The sequence below is a fragment of the Seriola aureovittata genome, chromosome 6 (assembly GCF_021018895.1).
Source record: "Seriola aureovittata isolate HTS-2021-v1 ecotype China chromosome 6, ASM2101889v1, whole genome shotgun sequence".
Classification (NCBI taxonomy): Eukaryota; Metazoa; Chordata; class Actinopteri; order Carangiformes; family Carangidae; genus Seriola; species Seriola aureovittata.
Window position 1 is genome coordinate 7,121,945 of NC_079369.1, and position 20,364 is coordinate 7,142,308.

Consider the following 20,364-nt stretch of genomic DNA (forward strand, 5'->3'; position numbering starts at 1 on the left):
TACTGTTGCACATGCACTGCATGTGAGGGACACAAGGTGGTCTTCCCAATCATTTTAATAAGATCATTTATCTTTGATCAATCAATAAATCAAGTACCAATGTAAAGTCATATTCAAATACATTATAGTTTTTGTACAGTAGATGGATTTTATACATGTGTGTGTAAGAGATGTGTACATAGGTTTAGCGGCGAGACACATTTGACCCAGTGTCAAAGGGTGCAGCAATAAAATAATTCAGTAATTGTATATATATATAGCCTTATGTCTAAATTAAAGTCTTAACCATTAAACAGCCTTCTGGAGAAATGAAGACCATTTAGGACACCCAGCAGCAAATAAAGTAGTTAGGGTTAGCCCCACCTTCAGCAACTGCAACATTAAAGTAGTCCTAATGCTTACACATTAATGCATCTATAGCCTTCTTCAAATAGGCCTAAAATGTATGATAAGGTCATTCTGCATAATGGGAATTTTTTGACTATAATGTAATAGCCTAATGTGCTTTTACTTAAGTAATTGTTTTAATGCAGGACGTTTACTTGTATCTGAGTTATTCCTCCGCCACTAACAGGCACACACGCGCTTTTATTTTGAAAAAACAAAACGCCGGAAACACTGTCTTGTTATCACAGTTACCTCTCTGGTTCCTGGAGGTAAGACAAGGACCCAGTGTAGTTACAAACTTGATTGAGCTCTGTGCAGTCGTGACATGTACAGCTGTAAAACAAGTAAGCTAGTATAAACAAGCCGCCGAATGGAGACAATATACGGTGTACTCGGCCTGGAGTGGATAGACGCCTGGAGCATTTTGATATTTCTGTGCGTTTTCCTGCTGTTGGCTGATGTTTTGAAGAACAGAGTGCCGTCAGACTTTCCTCCTGGACCGTGGGCTCTGCCTTTGATTGGGGATATTCATCGCATTGATCCCACCAGACTTCACCTGCAGTTCACAGAGGTATGTCTCCATAAATACAGTGTGAATGCCGTTCAGTCAAATGGCTCAGAAAAAACAAGAGAAAACAACAAAACATCCTTAGGATCAAGTACCCACTACCCATTGCTTTTCGTTGCACATTCTACACTTTTAAATAAATATTACTTTTTTTTTTATTTAGTAATATTCATTTCAAAATCAAATAAATAAATATGTATGTGAATGAAAAGTCCAGGAAGTGAAAACTCCATTTCAGAGCTATGAATAAGCTTCAGGCAAGTTCCCCTGGGAAATGCAAGAAACCATTAACTCATGTGCAAGAAGACTGCAGAAATGGACTTAGCCTTCAAAAATAAAAACTCAACCAAGCTGTTTGGCCCAGTTTAAACAGAGTCAAATATCCCCTGTGTTATGTAATCAAGTGAAGTGCCACCATTAGCACTGGATGTAGAACCAAAGGGGTTAGGTAGCTCCTGAGTTTCAAGTCATTGCATCAAGTGTTATGAAATGTTGACGGACAGTTCACTGGCAACCATTTTAACTCTTTGTTAATCATTTAACTCATTCTGAGCCACAAATGTTCTGGTTCCAGCTTCTCAAATGTAAATATTTACTGATGTTCTTACTAAATTGAATCTCTTTGGGAATGTCTTGAGATGAGCTTTTTTTTTTTACCTTAACCCTAACTCAAATATTGGCAAAATAAATTCTGTGGAAAACACTTTACAAGCAAGAATAGTAAGAAATACTGTAAGAAGGGCCACCAGGTTGCACAGGGAACAAAGAGAGAGAAGAAAAGCTCTTGTTCAATACCTTGTCATAACCTGGACCTTATCCTAGGTTGGAGTGCCTCCTCTTCAGTGATGCCACGTACCGTATGCTTCATCATCAAATGTGTCAGAATTACATCTCACTGCCTGTTTACTCAACGTGGTGACAGCCACAGATTTGCCCTCAAACACAGCCACCTATTACCCTTAATATTTCACTGAAGAAACAGTCACCACCAGACTTAAATAATAAGATGCAAACCAATTAAGAATGAAAGATGAGGTCTGCAGTTGTTTGAGTTTTCTCTAACCAGCCTCTAGTGGCTTTAATAGGAACTGCATGTGGAGTCACGCCCTAGCCACCCAGTCATGTTTGCAATGTGGTCTTTTTTCATGAGACATGTAATATTTGTGAGGCTGCATTATTCAAATAGCTGCACTCACAAATTTACACTTGCAATAATAATGCAATTTTTTTTACACAGCCTAGAGTCACTATTGTCAAAGGCAAATCGAGAGATTAAACCTGGTGTGTTATGTGAGAAATATGGAAATGTTTTCAGCCTTCGCATCTTTGGTGGACGGTGTGTGGTTATTAATGGCTACAAACTTGTGAGAGAAGCCCTGGTCCAAAGAGGAGAGGACTTCACAGATCGTCCCATCGTACCACTGTTTGCTGATTCAGTTGGGAATAAAGGTAGTCTGCGTTGCAGGTTATTTAAACAGTTCCTAGTTCATGATCAGTGAGGCCAGAAGTATCAGACATACACCATGTGAAGCATATTAACATTTAGTTTGTGGTATTTACATTCAGGTCCTGTTACATATGGTTTAATGCTATATTGTGTTTTTCCAAAAGGTCTTGTGTTATCAAACGGTAATCCATGGAAGCAGCAGAGGAGATTTGCTCTTCATACTCTCAGAAACTTTGGTTTGGGCAAGAAAACCCTGGAGCCATCCATCCAGCAGGAGTGCCGATATCTCACTGAGGCTTTTGCAGTTCATCAAGGCACTAAACAAATCTTATTTTGTATATATGTATATGTATATATATATACATATATAAATGTGTACATATATGGCTTTGGCTGGTACTGTATATATTTATTTGTTGTTTCTATGTCTTCTATTTATTTTACAGGAAAACCCTTTAATGCCCTGCCACTGATAAACAATGCTGTGTCCAACATCATCTGCTGCTTGGTGTTTGGGGATCGATTTGAGTACACTGACGAGCACTACAAGTCTATTCTTCAGAACTTCAGTGATGTAGTGTCCCTACAGGAAAGTTTGGTGATACAGGTTAGCTAACATAGTGCACACAGTAATCTTTTTAAAATCAAAATTTATCCAGCCAGAGATCAGAAATTAATAGTGTATTTTAACAACAATATTTTAAAAGGATTCCATTACAACATAATTAAAATGAAACTAAATAAAAAACAACTAAATAAAGAATAATCATCCACTCATAATGATCTGTTTGACCTGCACAGATGTCATCACTGTATCAGGTTTCCACTGTACATCTATCAGATAAATGTAGTGGAGTAAAGACTAAAATATTTCCCTCTGAAATATATATTGGAGGGCTAGCTGCAGTGGTTAGTGCTGTCGCCTCACAGCAAGAAGGTTCCGGGTTCGAGTCCCGGCTCAGCCGTAGGATCTTTCAGTGTGGAGTTTGCATGTTCTCCCCGTGCCAGTGTGGGTTCTCTCCGGGTACTCCGGCTTCCTCCCACAGTGCAAAGACATGCAAATGGGGACTAGGTTAATTGGATACTCTAAATTGACCATAGGTGTGGCTGTGAGTGTGAATGGTTGTCTGTCTCTATGTGTTTGCCCTGCGATGGACTGGCGACCTGTCCAGGGTGTACCCCGCCTCTCGCCCGAAAAGATGCTGGGATAGGCTCCAGCCTCCCCGCGACCCTACTAGAGGATAAGCAGTAGAAAATGGATGGATGGATATTGGAGTAGAAGAAGAAGAATTGGTTTGAAATACTCAAGTATAAATACCCCATAACTGCACTGTAGTACAGTACTTAGTTACTTTCCACCACCATGTGTAACAAACAAACACACTAAAGCACTGAAGAATCTCCTGGACATGGGCTTACAGGTAATTTTGTTTACTGCCAGCAGGTGGTGGGATTCATGAAAACCCATCAGATCTTCGCCAAGGCCAAACAACATACACCGAACCTCAGAGAAAAAAATTTAAATCATAGTAAATCATCCAGATCTGCTTCAAAATTGAATTGGTTCTTCTTTGGCCCATCCCTCCGCCAAGTTTGGTTCATATTACTTCCATAACTTTTGCATAATCCTTCCGACAAACAAACACACAGGTGAAAACATGACCTCCTTGGCAGAGGTGATAAGTGGACCACAACTACATACAACTGTCCATGAATGGTAATGCCTGATGTTTAGAAAGTCTTTGTCTGTACTCAAGTGGTGAACTGTTGCCTGATTCTCAGATGAGCTGGTATCTGTCCTCCTGCTCTGTAGATTTACAACGCAATGCCCTGGCTCATGAAGTGGCTGCCTGGACCTCACAAGAAGATACTCACTCTATTACAGAAGATTATTGACTTCATCGAAATCAAGATCAAAGAACACAGAGAAACCCTTGACCCCTCCTCACCACGAGATTACATCGATTCCTTCCTCATAGAAATGAGAGACGTGAGAGACGTTTTTATTTGACTGTACCATGTTTGTTCAGAATGCATTTTCCAAAGAAATATGTCAACTGACTACTGTCTCTTTCTGTCATTAATAGAAGGAAGACAAAGATTCTGGTTTTGATTTAAAAAATTTGTGTATTTGCACCCTGGACCTGTTTGGTGCTGGAACTGAAACTACTACTACTACTTTACGCTGGGGACTTCTATACATGATCTACTACCCTCACATACAAGGTGTGTGTGTGTGTGTGTGTGTGTGTGTGTGTGTGTGTGTGTGTGTGTGTGTGTGTGTGTGTGTGTGTGTGTGTGTGCACGTGCGTGTGTACGTGTGTGTGAGTCCCTCCCCATGCCTGCATCCTTTGCATGCATCTTGACATAACTTTATAGTATCAGGGGCCTCTCATAGGTCAACCCTGTGCTGACTGAGAAAGAGAAAGTGGAAAGGAGGGAGGTTTTGCACATAATTTCCCCCTCTGTTTATGCAGTTTCACAATGTTTCCTGTTCTCACTGTTTGCAGAAAGAGTCCAGGCTGAGATAGATGCTGTGGTTGGTTCATCCAGACAGCCCTCTGTGATTGACAGAGAAAACATGCCCTATACTGATGCAGTCATCCATGAGATCCAGAGAATGGGCAACATCATCCCACTTAATGTGGTCCACATGGCAAACAAGGACACCACGTTCGACAAGTACACAATTCCAAAGGTACATGATGGACATTTTTAGAAAGAACTAAACTGTTTGTTTTCTATTATATATTATATTTTTTGGCATAGTTTTTGAATGCCCTACTTTTTTTGCCACTCACTCCAAAACCATCACCTTTTTGACGTTTTTCAGGCCAGTCAATGCTTTTGATTAATATATTTCTCCAGGGCACCATAATCATACCCACACTGCACTCGGTCCTACATGATGAGTCGATGTGGGAAACTCCACACTCCTTCAACCCTCAACACTTTCTGGACCAGGATGGTAAATTTAGGAAGAGAGAGGCTTTCCTTCCCTTTTCAGCAGGTCAGTCAGCAGTTACAACCCTCCAAAACTCAGTTACATGTTGTTTAAATCAAGCTTTACGAAGGAAAATGGAAAAAAACAGTTGCCTGTTATCAATAGTTTGACTGTGTAACTGTTTGCCATAACATTACTTAAATTGTTTGGTAAGATAGTTGGGAGGGGATGAGTGTCTCCATCTTATCCTTAGGTTGTTCCAGAGCTGTAGTAATATAATGTGATGAAAGCGGATCCCTTGAAGCTTTTGTGAGTCCGACTCATCCGATATATTGTGTATTCTCAGGTAAGCGCGTGTGTCTTGGGGAACAGCTGGCCAGGATGGAGTTATTCCTATTCTTTACCTCCCTCCTTCAGAGGTTTACCCTCTCGCCACCTGTTGGAGAGCAGCCCACTCTGGAGTCCAGGCTTGGAGGCGTTCACTGTCCCAAACCTTATCGTCTATGTGCCGAACCACGATAAACCACTAACTGTCCCAAACTGAACCAAGTTGGAGTAAAACACAATGTAGAAGTAGGCTACTTTTCTTGCTCTCAATCAGTCAGCCTTTACAATAAACCTTTATGCATTGAAGTAAACCACTGTATTCAAATATGCAAAGAAAATCCTAAAAAAACATTCAGATTTTTTTTAATCAATGGGAGCTATTTTTGCACTGCACATTGTATTTGTCTGACTTTCTAAAACTTTATGTGTGTGAATTAATAAGATTGATGTTTACTTCATGCATCTCATTCAGACCTGTACATGTTCACATGGTGGTTTCAGTCTGTGGTTTGGGAGGTGAGAAAAACACTCAGTGAGAGAATACCATGCCCCCAGGCTGGGTGCTGTTTATCAGCCTGGCAATCTGCCATATCTGTTGTTGTAAGGAAATTTATTTAGTTTGTAGTAAACCGGATAATCAGTTTATGTGATGTTTGAAATTAGTGTGACAGAAATCGTCAATAAACAATTACACCTGCATTTGAAGGCTTTCACAATGTTTGCTGTCTTAGATAGATAGAAAGAAAGATAGATAATATATACTATAATATATATACTATTATATCTTCATGCATAAAACACCAACTTCTACTACTTCACATATAAATGTTTTAGCTGTTTTTCTTGACATGAACCTTTCACTTTTTGTATGAGGGCATAGTAGTTTAGCAAACCCATCAGCTTGAGGTCTCTTTTATCTTTACATGAACATACACACGCTCTCACTTCTGGGTTTTCCCTCTGAAGCTTTTGGAGGTAGAAATGGAAAATAACAAAAGTACAGTAGCCTCACAAGGTCTCAGTCTGTGCAAATCTTTCCTCATAATTGCACTTGACACTGAGGGATGATGAATATAAGCAAGAAGCCCAGTGAGAATGAGATATTGGCTGATTTCTTTTAATGTGACATGACCTCTTTCAAGCTAAAAATGTAAGTTTGTTTTATTAACTTTAAGATAACCACTTATAGGGCAAACCATTTATATTTATTATCAGTTGAGAGATATGAGTGTATTATTTCTGATGTTTTTGCTGTGATTTTTGATGAATCAACAGTGTATTTACTGACTAAAACTTTGTTTTACCATTCACTGTTTCAGCACATGTAGAATTACTGTAAGAAACCCTAAGAAGTGTCAGCACCAGTAGGAAAAAGTTACAGTCAGCATCCTTTTTTCAAAGCATACGTTGATGTCACACAACATGTTACAGGTTGGGTCGATCACTTTACGAAGTGCTGGCAGCAGCACATTTAATGAGAGCAGCTGACATTTAAAGTCATCTGAACGTTTGTGGTGATGAAAAACAGACATCTGAAGTAGAACACCAAAGTCTGAAGGTTCAACGTCTTTGCCAAAATACCACCAAACTAGGTCACTGGCCTCTTTTAAAGATGTTTCATTTGCACAAAGGAGATGATTTTAGTCAGATGCGTCTCACAAAGCCAGTAATCCCTCAGAAAATGTGACTACAGCTAAAACCTTGTCAGTCCGTGTCTTGATAAGAACACCCTTATCTAAAGGTATCTGCCACAGCACGTGTATCATAGAGGCTGTTATTACTGGAGCTGCTTGTCTTATCAGCTACAAATTTGCATTTGAAAAAAATGAGAAGTTCAACATAGCACTGCGTCTCCTCCTCATGTTAGACAGAGCCTTCTCCTGTTCGCAGATGGCTGAGGTAAGTTTTGAAGATCACTTTATGTATGGACAATGATGCATGGAGTAAGTTATTCTTTAGAAAGAAATGTTTTGTGATTAATAGTAGGAATAACTTCTGTTACAGGTGCTGATTCATCCTAAATGGGTTCTTTGAGATTAACAAAGATGAGCTGAGATGAATCTCCCCTCAACAATTTGGGAATGCATACTCATACTTCTCTTCAATTTTTCCATCCAGCGTGAGTATTTATCTGTCTAGCCACATCAAAACTATTAGCCTGTTTCTCTCTGCTGCGCTTCAGTCCCTCATTCAGTCCCTTTATGACAGTTTGGCAACTGTTGGGGTTTTACACTTTGCTTTTGAAGCCCTGACCACAGCGACGAGACGAAAGTGTGTAATAGTTTTGTCTCAAACCTTTCTTGGCATGCCTAATTGCAGAGCCAGTAATAGAGTTAGATCATAAAATTAGGAATAGAGGAGGTACTTTTTGTCGCAAATTCACGTCCCTGACAGCATAGATGGGATTTACAGTTTACTGTGCAGCAGGTATTCATATGCACCAGCAAATTTTAATCATACTTGTTTTTTTAAAACCTAAAAATAACTTGTCACCCTTGGATAACACTACTTCTATGAAAACCTTCTGTCTTCCTTTTGTGGACAGGTTGCCCCCTGCTCCCTGCTGGCTGCCAGCATTTCAACGACCTTGGCTACCTGACAGTAGAGCCAGCCCCGCTCTTCCTCGTGGGTTCAAACCTGACAGTGTACTGCCACACCACAGAATGTCAACCGAGGTAGGAATGGTAGAAAATACAAGACAATATCATTTTCAAATATTTGATAGGCCTATGATATGTTTTCTGTTTGCTTATGTATATAATTCATGCAGATATCTCAACAGTGTCTCTTTAATGTTTTTCCTCTTGAGCAAAAAAAAAAAAAGCTAAAGTTTTGTTCAGATGCAGTTATGTTTATGACTTCCAGGTCCACAATATCCCTGGAGCTGAACGGTGAGGCTGTCAAGGCTTGGAAGAAATTCAACTGCACCGTGGTGATGTTTAATCTGCCGAGGGTCTGGGTGCCACAATCTCAAGTGGTCTGCAAGCTGAAGAAGGATCAGTTGTCTTATATTGTCAATGGACTGGACCTACATGGTGGGCGTATGTACACTTGGCTCTGATGTACAGTCACATAGAATTAAGACTTTATGGATTAAACAGAAACGGCATTACTTGCTTAAAGGAATTTATGTGAAAATACAGAATTACGAACAAACAAAAACGTACATACACATTTAAAATTTAAGTTACCATCTCATTGCTAGGAACCCGATACTGCAGATGGTAAAAAAAAAAAATAGTGGCTTAAGTGTGTTATCATGGTTGTTAAAATGTTGTGGTGGTAGCTAAGTGCTAAGGTGTTTAGGACAGTTGCTAAGGCATTCCAAGTGGTTGCTAGGGCTTTCTAAATTGTTGCTTTGGTGTTCCAGGTAGCTGCAATTTTGTTTTTAATAATAATCTATAATAATAATAATAACAACAACAACAACAACAATAATATTAAAAATAATATTGTTTTCAAGTGGAGTGGGTGATTCAGCGTTATGCCTTCACTCTACTTTTCTTCTATTTCTGTTAGTTCTGTAGTCACAGTGGTGTAGAGACAGAGACACTGTTGCCAGATTTGACAGAGAAGAAGGTGTCTAAAAGTTATTATTTATTATTCTAAGCAATAAAATACAATAAAGAGGCAAGCAATGGGAATTTCTTAACCAAAGTATTTAATTTATTGATGTAATATTTATTGTTAAAGACTGGACAGGAAGAGGAAGAGAGTGAAACGGAAAAATTAAGGGAGTAAAAAGTGAAGTGAGGAGGGTGAAGAATTAAGTGGAAAGAGAAGGAGGACAAGTGAAGAAAAGAAGAAGGGAAAGATTGGAGGAGAAGAAAAAGTTAAGTCTTATCAGTTAATTCAATAATTGAAGAGTGACTTAATTTTATCAGTCACTATAGTTAATTTTAGTAGAACTATTACAAATACATGAACCTGTGACTGTCCCCCTTTTTTATTTCATAGATAAAAACATCTGATATTTGTATGATATATTAACCATTGAAGAGGAAATTTCCCACGTTTTTACTGTGTGTGTGACGCTGCCATCATCGCGTGTCAAGCACACAACTCACAACTGGGAACAAAATTAGCATCCAATTATAAAAACCAGTACAAATATATGTTCCTGCCCAATTGAATAAAAAATTCTCAACTGCGCAGAAAACCTCCCAATCTGGCAACAATGGATAGAGAAATGTGCCTGTATCTCACAGCTGTGTGTCTGTGAGACTAACTGCTGGTTCACATCTGGTTAACACCAGTCACAGCTGGTCAAAGCCTTTTCTTCTGAAAGAAGGAAAGGAAGCGTTCAAACGATTGTAGGTTAAACTCTAGCTTTCTCTGACATAGCAGAATAAATAAATGAACATGTGTTTAACTAATATCCAGTAAGAAAGGGCTTAAAAAAGCATAAAACTTGATTTCATAGTGGTGACCTATTTCAAATTTAAACCATGTTTCTATTTTAAAATTAGAGGAAACTGTAAGACTTCAAAAAGAGTTGATTTGAGTATTTGTGGAACAGCTCCTATTATTCTCTCTGGGGAAATGTGATCAAACACTTTTTGTCAATGAGCAGCATGTTTCGATTTGTCATACAGTGTAAGTATGTGGAACCAAAAAACGCGGGAGGACTAGTGTGCCAAAAGCCACAGGAAAGACACTGTATTAGTTTGTGTTTCTCAGCCTGCATACAAAAAATAACAATGGCTTGCTTTTTATTATTTCTCTATTTTGTTTCCCGTCTTTTTCTCTTGAAGTCCCTCCTGATAAGCCTGAAAATATTTTCTGTGAAACAACAAGGTCAGACTTTATAAACTGTTCATGGGAGCGTGGACAGGAAACGCACCTCTCTACTAACTACAGCATTTCAGTCAACAGGTATGGTGTTATTCTGAGGTCAAACGAAGCTGTTGTTGTTTTCTTTCTGCTTCTTGTTGTCTTCCTACAGTTTAATATATGCTTCTTTTTTTTAAAAACACATTTTCAGAGAAAATGGGACCCAGATACATTCAGCTCAGATCCAGGATGCTGAAGCAATCACAATACCACAAGGAATTTTAGATGAAAACACTAAGTACCGGCTGTTCATCACTGCTTACAACCACTTTGGAGCATCTCAGTCTGATCCATTCATCATGCGTGTAAAGGATATTGGTAAGCTCTCACTTCCGTTAAACACATATCTTTATGAATGACTGTACAGCTACATAAACACACTTCTTTTAAAGAGAAAATCTTTTCATCGGGCTTATCATGTATTTTCTTAATAAATACATGTCAGTCAGCCTTTGACCTGCTGCAGTTAGACATTTGTTCTATCGTCACTGTGTGACTGATTTGACCTGGCTATCAGCTAAACTCTCTCTCTGTTTTTGTAATATCTCTTTGAAATTAATTGTTAACCTTTTGCATCTAACCCTACATACAGTATGCCGCTGTGTCATGTCACTTCATCAGCCTTGACTTTTTGAGTCATTACTGAATTATTAATATATATAATATATAAGTATATTTGGATATGCTGAAAACTCACTGCACAGTCACTGTCACTTGTGTGCACTAATGCTACTTCTGTGTCCTTTTTTATTGCAGTGATACCTGAGACCCCTCATATTACACGGATAGAGTTTGGGAACAGCTCTATAGCAGCCGTGTTGCAGTGGAAAACCACTGAATCCTCGGTGCATCTCAAACCGTACATCCGGCTCCGCGCACGTAATGGTTCTGTGGTAAGATGATAGTTTTGTGGCTATCTGCAGCGTCAGCTTCTATCAGACAGTGTGTAGGTGATCTAATCTCTCGATGTTTTGTAGGAAGTGAGAGAGGGAGCAGAGCTCAGTGAGGGTCTGATAAGAGCAGACGACTTGAAGCCTCTGACTGAATATGAGTTCCAGATGAGAACATGTCGTTCAGCGTCAGGGCTGACCCATGCCAGCACGCCCAGCTCCATGCCCAGGTCGACCTCCAGCAAAAGGTCACTCTGCAGCAGATGGAGCCCACCTGTGATGGGAAGAAGCCCCGGAAAAGGCAAGCGCTTCACCTTAACGTCAGAATTCTTATCTACCACGTAACAAATGCAGCTGAATGTGATAATGTCCGGGACTGTCGTCAATCATGCAACAACGCACGTCTTGTACTTTAACGTATCTTTAGCTCCATCTCAGCAGTTGCATGTGTGGAGGATGTTCAGCAGCCTCCAGCCAAATGGGCAGCGGATGTTGACTGTCTTGTGGAAGGTAATGTGTGATAATGATTCATAAGCACCGGCTTTTATGTTGATATTCTGATAGGCAGCATTGTCTCCTCACAGCAAGAAGGTTATCGGTTTGAACCTGCCGGCCGCCCTTTCTGTGAGGAGTTTGCATGTTTTACTTGTACTTGTGTGGGTCACTTCCAGGTTCCTCCCACAATCCAAAGACATGCAGGTTAGGTTAGGTGTGTATGGTTGTTTCTATATGTCATCCCTGTGATAGACCTGTAACTTGCCCTTGCCAAATGGGATTGGCTCCAGCCCCAACGTGACCTTGCAAGGATAAGCGGCACGGCTAATGAATGAACGAATGAATTTATTCTGATACATTCATTTGGTTATAAAGAGAAACCCTGCACTGCTCTTTGATATAAGGCATAGCTTGACATTTTGGGAAATATGTTTATTCTCCTTCTTGCAAAGAGTTAGGTCAAAAGGTTGTGTTTATGGTAAAAACAACTTTATCTATCACACCTTATTGTTTTTACTCCTAAAGTTTTTACTTTTTTTGTACAGATTAAATTGACTGTAGAATAACAGTCAAACTATTCCTATAATTACCTTTAATGTTCAGAAAAGTAAACCTGAAGTGATGAATGGACTTCCTCCCTAGCCTCCACCTCCAGAGGACCACAGTGACGATGTGCAACAATACAAAATCTTTCTGGCTAATGATCAGAAACGGGAAGTGACCTGTCCTGCGACACCCAGCCAGTGCTCAGTTCAGGTATCAGCAGAGGTTCAGGCACTTAGCGTCAGTGCTGTCACTTTATATGGGTCATCTCCACCAGCGTATTTGCCACTCACACACTCAGGTACACAATTATTCAAAACTAAAAAAATGTCAAAGTTTAAATTCTAAAGAAAGCCCAGTAAAGTGTAACACTTTCTGTTCAGGTGTTTCTGGACCTGTTCTGAGAGAGTTGGCTCCTGCAGCTAGTGGCAGCGCTGTGCTCGTCTCCTGGTCGTGGTCAAGGCCCGAACACCAGGCTGCAACTGGAGGAGAACTGATGCGCTATGTGGTGGAGTGGATAAGTGTACCTGCGACACAGCTGCAGTGGCAACAGCTGGACAAAAACCAAAACAACACGTCCATCACAGGTACAGAACACCACAGAAACACCATGACCAGGCACAATGACAGCGTAGAACCTGCTCACTCAGACAGGGTGAAACAAAACATGAATAATATTAAAGCCACTAAATGTTTTATCCACAACATGGCGCAAGGGCTTCAACTGAGATCAAGCAGTGACCTCTTGTGGGTAATTGGTGAATTACTCCAGTTTGTGCTTTCATCATTTCAATACCTGATGAGGATAAAAAATGAATATGATAATCTTAATAAAACTGAATCAGAAGCTCATAAGCAAATATTTGAATATTTACAGTTGAGAGTTAATTTTTCCTGTATTTTTTCAGGTCTGACTGCAGGTGTGAGGTACAATATCTCTGTGTATGCTGTGACCACCAGAGGTGTCAGTGCTCCATCATCCGGCCTGGTCTACTCCAAAGAACAGAGTAAGACACATAGACTCAGCATGTCCCCAAAACCAGTTTACTAGCACACTTTTCAATGTAAAGACGGACATTTTTCAACTACTGAGTTTATCATGTGACAGATTTTTGCATATGGATTCAAGACAGCACATGATATAAAGCAGACACACGCTCAGTGGAGTCTTCCCCCATCACCCTCTCTCTTTCTCCCTGTGTTCCTTCAGAACCAAAGTCTGGTCCCAACATGGCCGTGCTAGTCCATGAGGCCAGGCGGATCCTGATCCTGTGGGATGAGCTGCCTGTAGACCAGCAGAGGGGCTTCATCACAAACTACACCCTCCATGTCAAGACGCTGGACTCCAACAGCGTAGAATGGCGTGGTGAGCAGGTGTACTGTGTCCTTTTGTGTTTGTTTGTCTTACACTGTGTGGCACTGTGATAGACATTTCTCACAGTTCATTCGTTAGTTGTATCCCAACAGAGATACAGGCTATTTTGAATCCAAAGTTTTCTATTTCCTTATTCCTAAAATTCTGTGTGCACCATGAACAAAATTCTGTTCACCTCCACTCAACTCACAAAACCTCAAAGATTTATATTTTTTAAAAAAATGTAATTTATCCTGTAATAACCACAAAACTATCTGCATGGATACATACCATTTGGATGAGTGAGAAACTAGGCTTTTTTTTGTAATTTTGGTGAACTTAACCTTTATATTAAAACTCTTTAGCTGCTTTATATAATCTGTGAATTTTAACATGCCCTTTCACAACTAAATTACCCTTTGATTTGAGCTGAAGGTTTGAAGGAAATACACCTTGGCTTTGAGTCATTTCCTGTTCTTTGTACATCAAGAGCTCTTTAGTGCTCATTTAACCCTATGCTCACGTGTGTGCTTTACTTTGGTCAGGCTACGGCACACCTATTCCTATGTACTCATGGCGGAAATCATATATGCAGTAGTATGCATAGATTGTGTTTCAGCACTAACCACCGTTAGATAATGGAAAGTGTGAAACCAGCAATTCATTGATACTCCCCTCCCACAAAGCTTCAGTGCATCAGCAGGGTTTTTCTGCTCTTACTTCCAGTAATGAGGTGAATTTCGAGCGTGTTGGGTAATTGTTTTATTTTTTGTGGTTAATTATTCAATGAAACACACAAACGGAGGGGGGTAGGTTCAATATACAATAAAAACAATACAGCTTTCAAAGTTACAACATTAATTAAGAAAATTCATCATTGTACATTAACATTTGCTAGTTTTGTCTCTATTTATCCTATATCTAAACTATTTGTTGCTGAACCTGTCTGATTGTCTGAGTGAACATGTGCATGTCAAAGTTAATACATCTGTTCACACACACTGATGTTTCATACACTGGTTGTCAGTGAATCATAGAGTTATCTAGAACTGACTTTGACCACGAACAGGAAGCCATGTGGCTATATGCACACATGCAACTGTAAAGACTGTTACTAACCAGCCTGTCTCATACACTATTTCTGGAATGTCAGCGTAAAAGCACCTGAGAACTTACCTTTTCCTCTCTCTAATACGACATGTTATGTGCATACAGGACACCATTGTTACCTCTGCAGAGGAAGTTATGTTTTCACCCATATCTGTTTAATTGTCAGCAGGATCATGCAAAAAGTACTAAACCCATTTGCACTAAAGTTGGTGGAGGGATGGGGCATGGGCCAGGGAAGAACCCATTGTATTTTGTGACAGATCCAAATCATTTACTATCAATTTGAATTTTTTTCTCTGAAGCTTAGTGTATGTTGTTTTATAATGCCCTTGGTGGAGATCTGCACTCTCTGGCTTAAAGTTATTTCAGTCAATCTGGTCTAGTGATAGCAACTGTGGCAGCACCACACTGTCAAAACCACATTCTGACATGAAACTAGAGTAAATACAAATGATCCTTTCAACTCAATGTACTGTTGGGCTCTTCTGAAAATGTAAATTCTTTAGCAAACAGCAAGATTAACCGGGGTCATAAATAAGATCTTAGAGATGAACACTTTCCAGAATCTATATTTGACAAACCAATCTCACCACAAAGAAGCTGTTTATAATCACATCTCAGCAGCTCCCTCAGCAGATCTGCAGGGTCTTTGCAGTGTTTTTGATTTGTTCCTCCAATTTTCATGGATTTGTAGATGTTCAAATTTCAGTCCGTAACTGAAAGTTTATTTTTGACTTCAAAAGCAGATGTTGGAATAACAATCTCACCACAAATTCCACCAACAGATTGACATTGTTTGTGTAATTTTCAAGGTCAAGAACAACTGCATGTGTTAAAGCTTAAAGCAGCACAATAGCAATATATGAAATGACGATGAAAACAATGTGACAACGTGAAAGAGGTCAGTTGTAGTGATGAACCTACAAACAGTTATGTCGTTACTCTGCAACTCCCCTCGGCTTTACAGAGCTTAATAGCGAATTTCAGTTCATTGTTAGTCTCACGCCAAGCAGCGGATAGACTAGTTAGACTAGCTGGTGAACACAGTGGAGCATTTAGCAGCTAAAGAGCCTGATATTTCCCCCAGGAGCTGGTGGAGACCAAAGTCAGAGCTAAAAGAGAGTGAATCTTGGACTTACGTTCCTTAGGTGGTGAGAAACACAACTTGAAATGAATAGTAATGTTGCTCTTTCATGGATATGTAGATAAGCGAATGTTTCTTAACAAGTTCACCATATAAACTTGATGATCATATGTCAATGTTATATTCATAACTTGTTTCTGCTACCCTCAAGTGGCCAAAAAAAAATCAGTTATTGCAGGTTGAAATAACTAAAATATCTAATAATTGTGCTGCTTCAAAGAAATCCTGACTCTCATTTGATTCGTTCCAGTGATGCTGCCTGGCTCCGGCCCCAGAGAGATGTGGCTGGACTGTCCTGAAGGAGCTCTGGATCTGCAGCTGACTGCATCCACCTCAGCAGGAGAAGGGCCGTGGGGGATCAAGATCTCCTCTCAGCCTGCAGCTCCTGCAGGTCAGTCTCCTATCGTCCCTTTGAAAACACAAACACCAACTTAGTAAGCCCGTGTCTTCAGTGCAACCCTTTCAGCTAAAGGAAGCTCTAAATGAGAAGAAAAGACAACTTTGCTTTCTTACCGTTACGACAACTAGTGTACTCAACTGTTTTGTGCTTCCCTCCTCATCTCTTCTAGTTGGCCTGGTGATTGTGATTGTTTTCATCTTTGCCCTCTTCATAGCGATCATAGCCAACCTGCTGTGCTGGAGTTGTGTGAGGAAAAGGTATTAGTATTAAACAATATTGTTTTAATAAATGTTTTATGTTAATAATTGTTTCATGGAAAATAACAGTCATCACACAACAGACATCATCTAATAATAGTGAAAGTATTCTGGTAGGATAACCATAACTGTCTATTTTTCTCAGGCTCCTGCAAACAGTTTCCAATGTGCACTGGTTTTGTTTTACTAGTAATCAAGATTGATACAGTTGTGGCTGATTTCATGAAATAGCCCACCACACCGCAACATGAGCATATGAAGCAAGAACCCACACAATTAACATGAACAGAAACCTTAACCATGTGGCAAAAACTGTGCAGAATGTGGTTGTGTTAGCTGTGGAGATGTGATTCATTCATTATAACATTATCTCACTTGCAGAATAAGACTGTGTTGTTTTTTTTCTGTAAATGTACCTTTACTACACCTGATACTAAACCACCATGATCAAGCTTGAATACTGAAAACCTAACTGTCTTTCCATCTCAGGATTAAACAAAGATGTATATCCTGGGGACCTGCCTGGCTTGTTGAAAACCTACCAAAACCTGGAAACAGTAATGCCATCAGACTGCTGAAGGTAATCATAGTGGAGCTAAAGAGGCCAACTGTGTTGACATTCATACTTCCCTTTTTGTGTGACGTACTGTCACCACATTAATCAAAACAGCAACAGCTAGCATATGCAACAACTGCACCAACACCAGCAAAAAGAGCAGAAGAATATACTATCAAAAATGTTATTAATACAATTTTAAAATATAGTAAAAACTCTATAGTTCTTGAGGTTTACCGCTCTGTGAAACAATAGGAAGTGATGTCAGTTGTTTCTGCTTTCACTTTGACAGCATCCAGCTACTTTGTTTTGTTGACAACAACTTTGTGATGAGCTGCAAGTGAAAACAAGAGACTTGACAACGCATGTTTGTCCAACAAACGTATTAATCACTTTGTGTGAGTCAATCAAGTCTGACTATGCTTTGTTTTTTTTGTTTGTTTGTTTTTTTGGTCTCCAGCAGGACGACGGTGAACTATCCTTCTCATCCAGCCACAGTGACCCTCCGCTGTGCCCCATTAGTTTCATCTCCTCTGAGGATAGGGACGACATGTATCCCATCATCCATGTCAAAGTATCCCAGACTGGATCAGGACAACCCATGGCAGAGACACCTTTATTAGCATCGGATACCAGGACAGTGCTTGTTGACAGCCAGCTGGATCATGTCAGCTACAAACCTCAGATTGCTACATTGGCTCCACAAGGAGAGGAGGTGAAGGAGACAGAAGAGGAGCAAAGGGACACACCAGCAAGTGAGGAGGAGGACTTTTGTTCGAGTGCATTTGGTGGATTACTGGGAGGCTTGTTGTCCAGTGTGGAGGTGGATTTCTCTGATTCGCCCCTGGGACCCACTCTCAGCTCTGTTGGTGGCCTTTTGTGGCCTAAAACACCTGAAACAAGTGTCTTGAATAGAGGCTTCTTAGCGGAGAGGAGGGGGACTGACTCTCCCTCTTTGGAGTTAGAACAGAGTGACATAATGACTCCTGACATGGCCGACATTTGTTTGTCTCAGTTTACCATTGGAACAACTCTGATTGGTGGTTACTTCCCTCAGGTAACTGCTGTCAGCAGCACGCCGCTCTGCGACACGCAGAGGTAGCTGCGATGATGGGAATGACACAAACAGGACAATCTGCACTACTAAACTGACTTTCAAGAGAGCATTACTCAAGCACCACTTCACCTACTGTATAATGTTAAAAACCAAGTTAATAAAGGGCAAAAATGTATAAATCGAGTTTGATTAAAGGACATTCTAATAAATGTGTAGCAATTCCTCACTGTAGTTATGTTGGCACTATCTTTTCTAAATGCATACTTAACTAAAGGTTTTATAATAAATAATAATGTTAAATAAATCAATGTAAATCAATGCTTCAGTAATAAGCATTCATAAAGACAACATTGAGTTTGCTGGGTTGTGAAAACAACCTGTGACTGCACATCTACTTGCAGATGGACTTCCTAAATCTTTTTAGCCATTTTACCAGCATGGCTCTATGGATGTGAGCGGTGATAGGTCTGACTGTTTGTACAGACATTCATGGTTCCCTGACAATGCACCAAAATGATTCTGGTGATCCCCTGACTTTTCCTCTAGCCCCACCACGAAATTGACCTTTGTGGTTTTAAATAAAATGTGTTGGATGGGTTGCAATGCAATTTGGTACAAATGTTCAGCAATTAAAGTCTTGTGATTAAGCTCTTTAATACATAAAGGAACCTCTCTAATAGAGAGTTCATACACACTAAAAACAGTTGGGTTAAAAAATAACCCAATTTTAACCCAACTGCCCTCTTAACGCTTTAGGTTGGTCCAGATGCTGGGAACATTTAGTTGCAATGGATATAGCAGAGGGTTACTTAACACTTTGAAGGCAGACACTGCATGATTTGACCCAAGAGTTGGGTCAAAAAAATTAACCCAACCCGTTGGGTTGCAATAACCCAAAAAAGGGGTTTGTCCTTATTCAATCCAGCAGTTGGGTTATATTGAATAGTGTTTGGTTGTTTTTTTGAAACAGAAGGACAACTCTAAAATTTTCCCAACTAGGTCTGTGTATTATTCAGTCATAGGCTATAATTGAGTTTACAGCATGCTTAAGTATTTAGTATATCTTTATGAATTATATTAAAGTGAATTTTGTCATAATATTAGCACTATAACCCAGAAAATGGGTTACTCTTACAAATAACCCAAAATTTTTAACCCAACACCAGTAACAAAGAAATTGGGTTACCAAAATAACCCAACATTTTTTAGTGTGTACACCTCTGAAATACAGCTATAAAGGATCTGGACCAAAATTGCTACATTACTGATGAAGGATGAAGTCCTACAGTTTTAAATCAAATCTAGTTTCATATAAGGGAAGGTTATAAACCAGTCTAATGGATTTTTATAATGAATGAATTACTTATTAACCATGTAGAAAGTCAGTTATAGCTTGTTGACCACCCTAAAGAAGTTAGTATAAACCATTATCATTCAAATGCTAAGTCAAAATAACTGTCCTGTATCAACTGCTGAGAGAGTTCCTTGTATTTCAATACAAGGGTGTGACCTCTGTTTGTCTCTAAAGTTAGCCATTCTGTTTTGAGACAGTCGTGTGATGCCAAGTGTGAAATTATTCCAAAACACACCAACATAAAAGTCAGTTGGTGCTTTCCCTTCCATAGATCATGACTCTGTGTAAGGTTATAGTAATCTGCACCTGAACTGTAAGTTCTGCTCACACATGCACCACCTGCACTTAAACACCGTTTTTCAGGGCTTCCTGAGAGTTGTCTCACTTCCTCCTTCGCAATCAAAATTTCAGGAGGGTCTCTTCCATGTCGACACACTGAGGCTGTCAGAACAGAACAGAACAGAACCTTGCTAATGTTTTTGTGTAACAGTGCAGTTATTATTTTTATTCTAAATAGGGTAATATTGAGCCTTGCGTTGTTGTACTTGTGCATGTAAAGGTGAACTGTGGTGCAGCTACAGGGGAAAGTCCCCCAATGCACCACATGTGGATACGACTGACAGAGTGAGAGACCTTTTTCTGTGTGGAAAATGTGATGATCAAAGTTAATCTGAGGAGTTGTTGTGTTTGACAGCTGC

General features: G+C 39.7%; 2 protein-coding genes across 2 annotated transcripts; both read left to right on the forward strand.

The window, feature by feature from the left end:
* Positions 1–636: 636 nt before the first annotated feature.
* Positions 637–6,372, forward strand: LOC130171324 (cytochrome P450 2J4-like). The gene is made up of 9 exons (XM_056379269.1): positions 637–958; positions 2,251–2,404; positions 2,567–2,716; positions 2,849–3,009; positions 4,216–4,392; positions 4,490–4,628; positions 4,913–5,100; positions 5,271–5,412; positions 5,693–6,372. The coding sequence occupies exons 1-9, from the start codon at positions 758–760 to the stop codon at positions 5,866–5,868; spliced, it is 1,488 nt and encodes a 495-aa protein (XP_056235244.1). The 5' UTR covers positions 637–757; the 3' UTR covers positions 5,869–6,372.
* A 739-nt stretch (positions 6,373–7,111) lies between these two features.
* Positions 7,112–18,534, forward strand: il23r (interleukin 23 receptor). The gene is made up of 17 exons (XM_056378588.1): positions 7,112–7,572; positions 7,678–7,792; positions 8,219–8,348; positions 8,539–8,714; positions 10,428–10,548; positions 10,658–10,824; positions 11,263–11,399; positions 11,484–11,716; positions 11,762–11,906; positions 12,534–12,735; positions 12,818–13,021; positions 13,343–13,441; positions 13,645–13,800; positions 16,293–16,433; positions 16,612–16,699; positions 17,189–17,279; positions 17,716–18,534. Exons 2-17 carry the CDS (start codon positions 7,729–7,731, stop codon positions 18,355–18,357), a joined length of 2,796 nt encoding a protein of 931 aa, XP_056234563.1. The 5' UTR covers positions 7,112–7,572; positions 7,678–7,728; the 3' UTR covers positions 18,358–18,534.
* Positions 18,535–20,364: the final 1,830 nt, after the last annotated feature.

Coding starts and splice junctions, on each gene's coding strand:
- LOC130171324 (XM_056379269.1), top strand. CDS start 758: ATGGAGACAATATACGGTGTACTCGGCCTGGAGTGGATAGACGCCTGG. Junction 2,717..2,848: donor GGCTTTTGCAGTTCATCAAG/GCACTAAACAAA, acceptor TTTATTTTACAG/GAAAACCCTTTAATGCCCTG. Junction 5,413..5,692: donor TTTCCTTCCCTTTTCAGCAG/GTCAGTCAGCAG, acceptor GTGTATTCTCAG/GTAAGCGCGTGTGTCTTGGG.
- il23r (XM_056378588.1), top strand. CDS start 7,729: ATGAATCTCCCCTCAACAATTTGGGAATGCATACTCATACTTCTCTTC. Junction 11,907..12,533: donor TGTTGACTGTCTTGTGGAAG/GTAATGTGTGAT, acceptor CTTCCTCCCTAG/CCTCCACCTCCAGAGGACCA. Junction 17,280..17,715: donor ATGCCATCAGACTGCTGAAG/GTAATCATAGTG, acceptor TTTGGTCTCCAG/CAGGACGACGGTGAACTATC.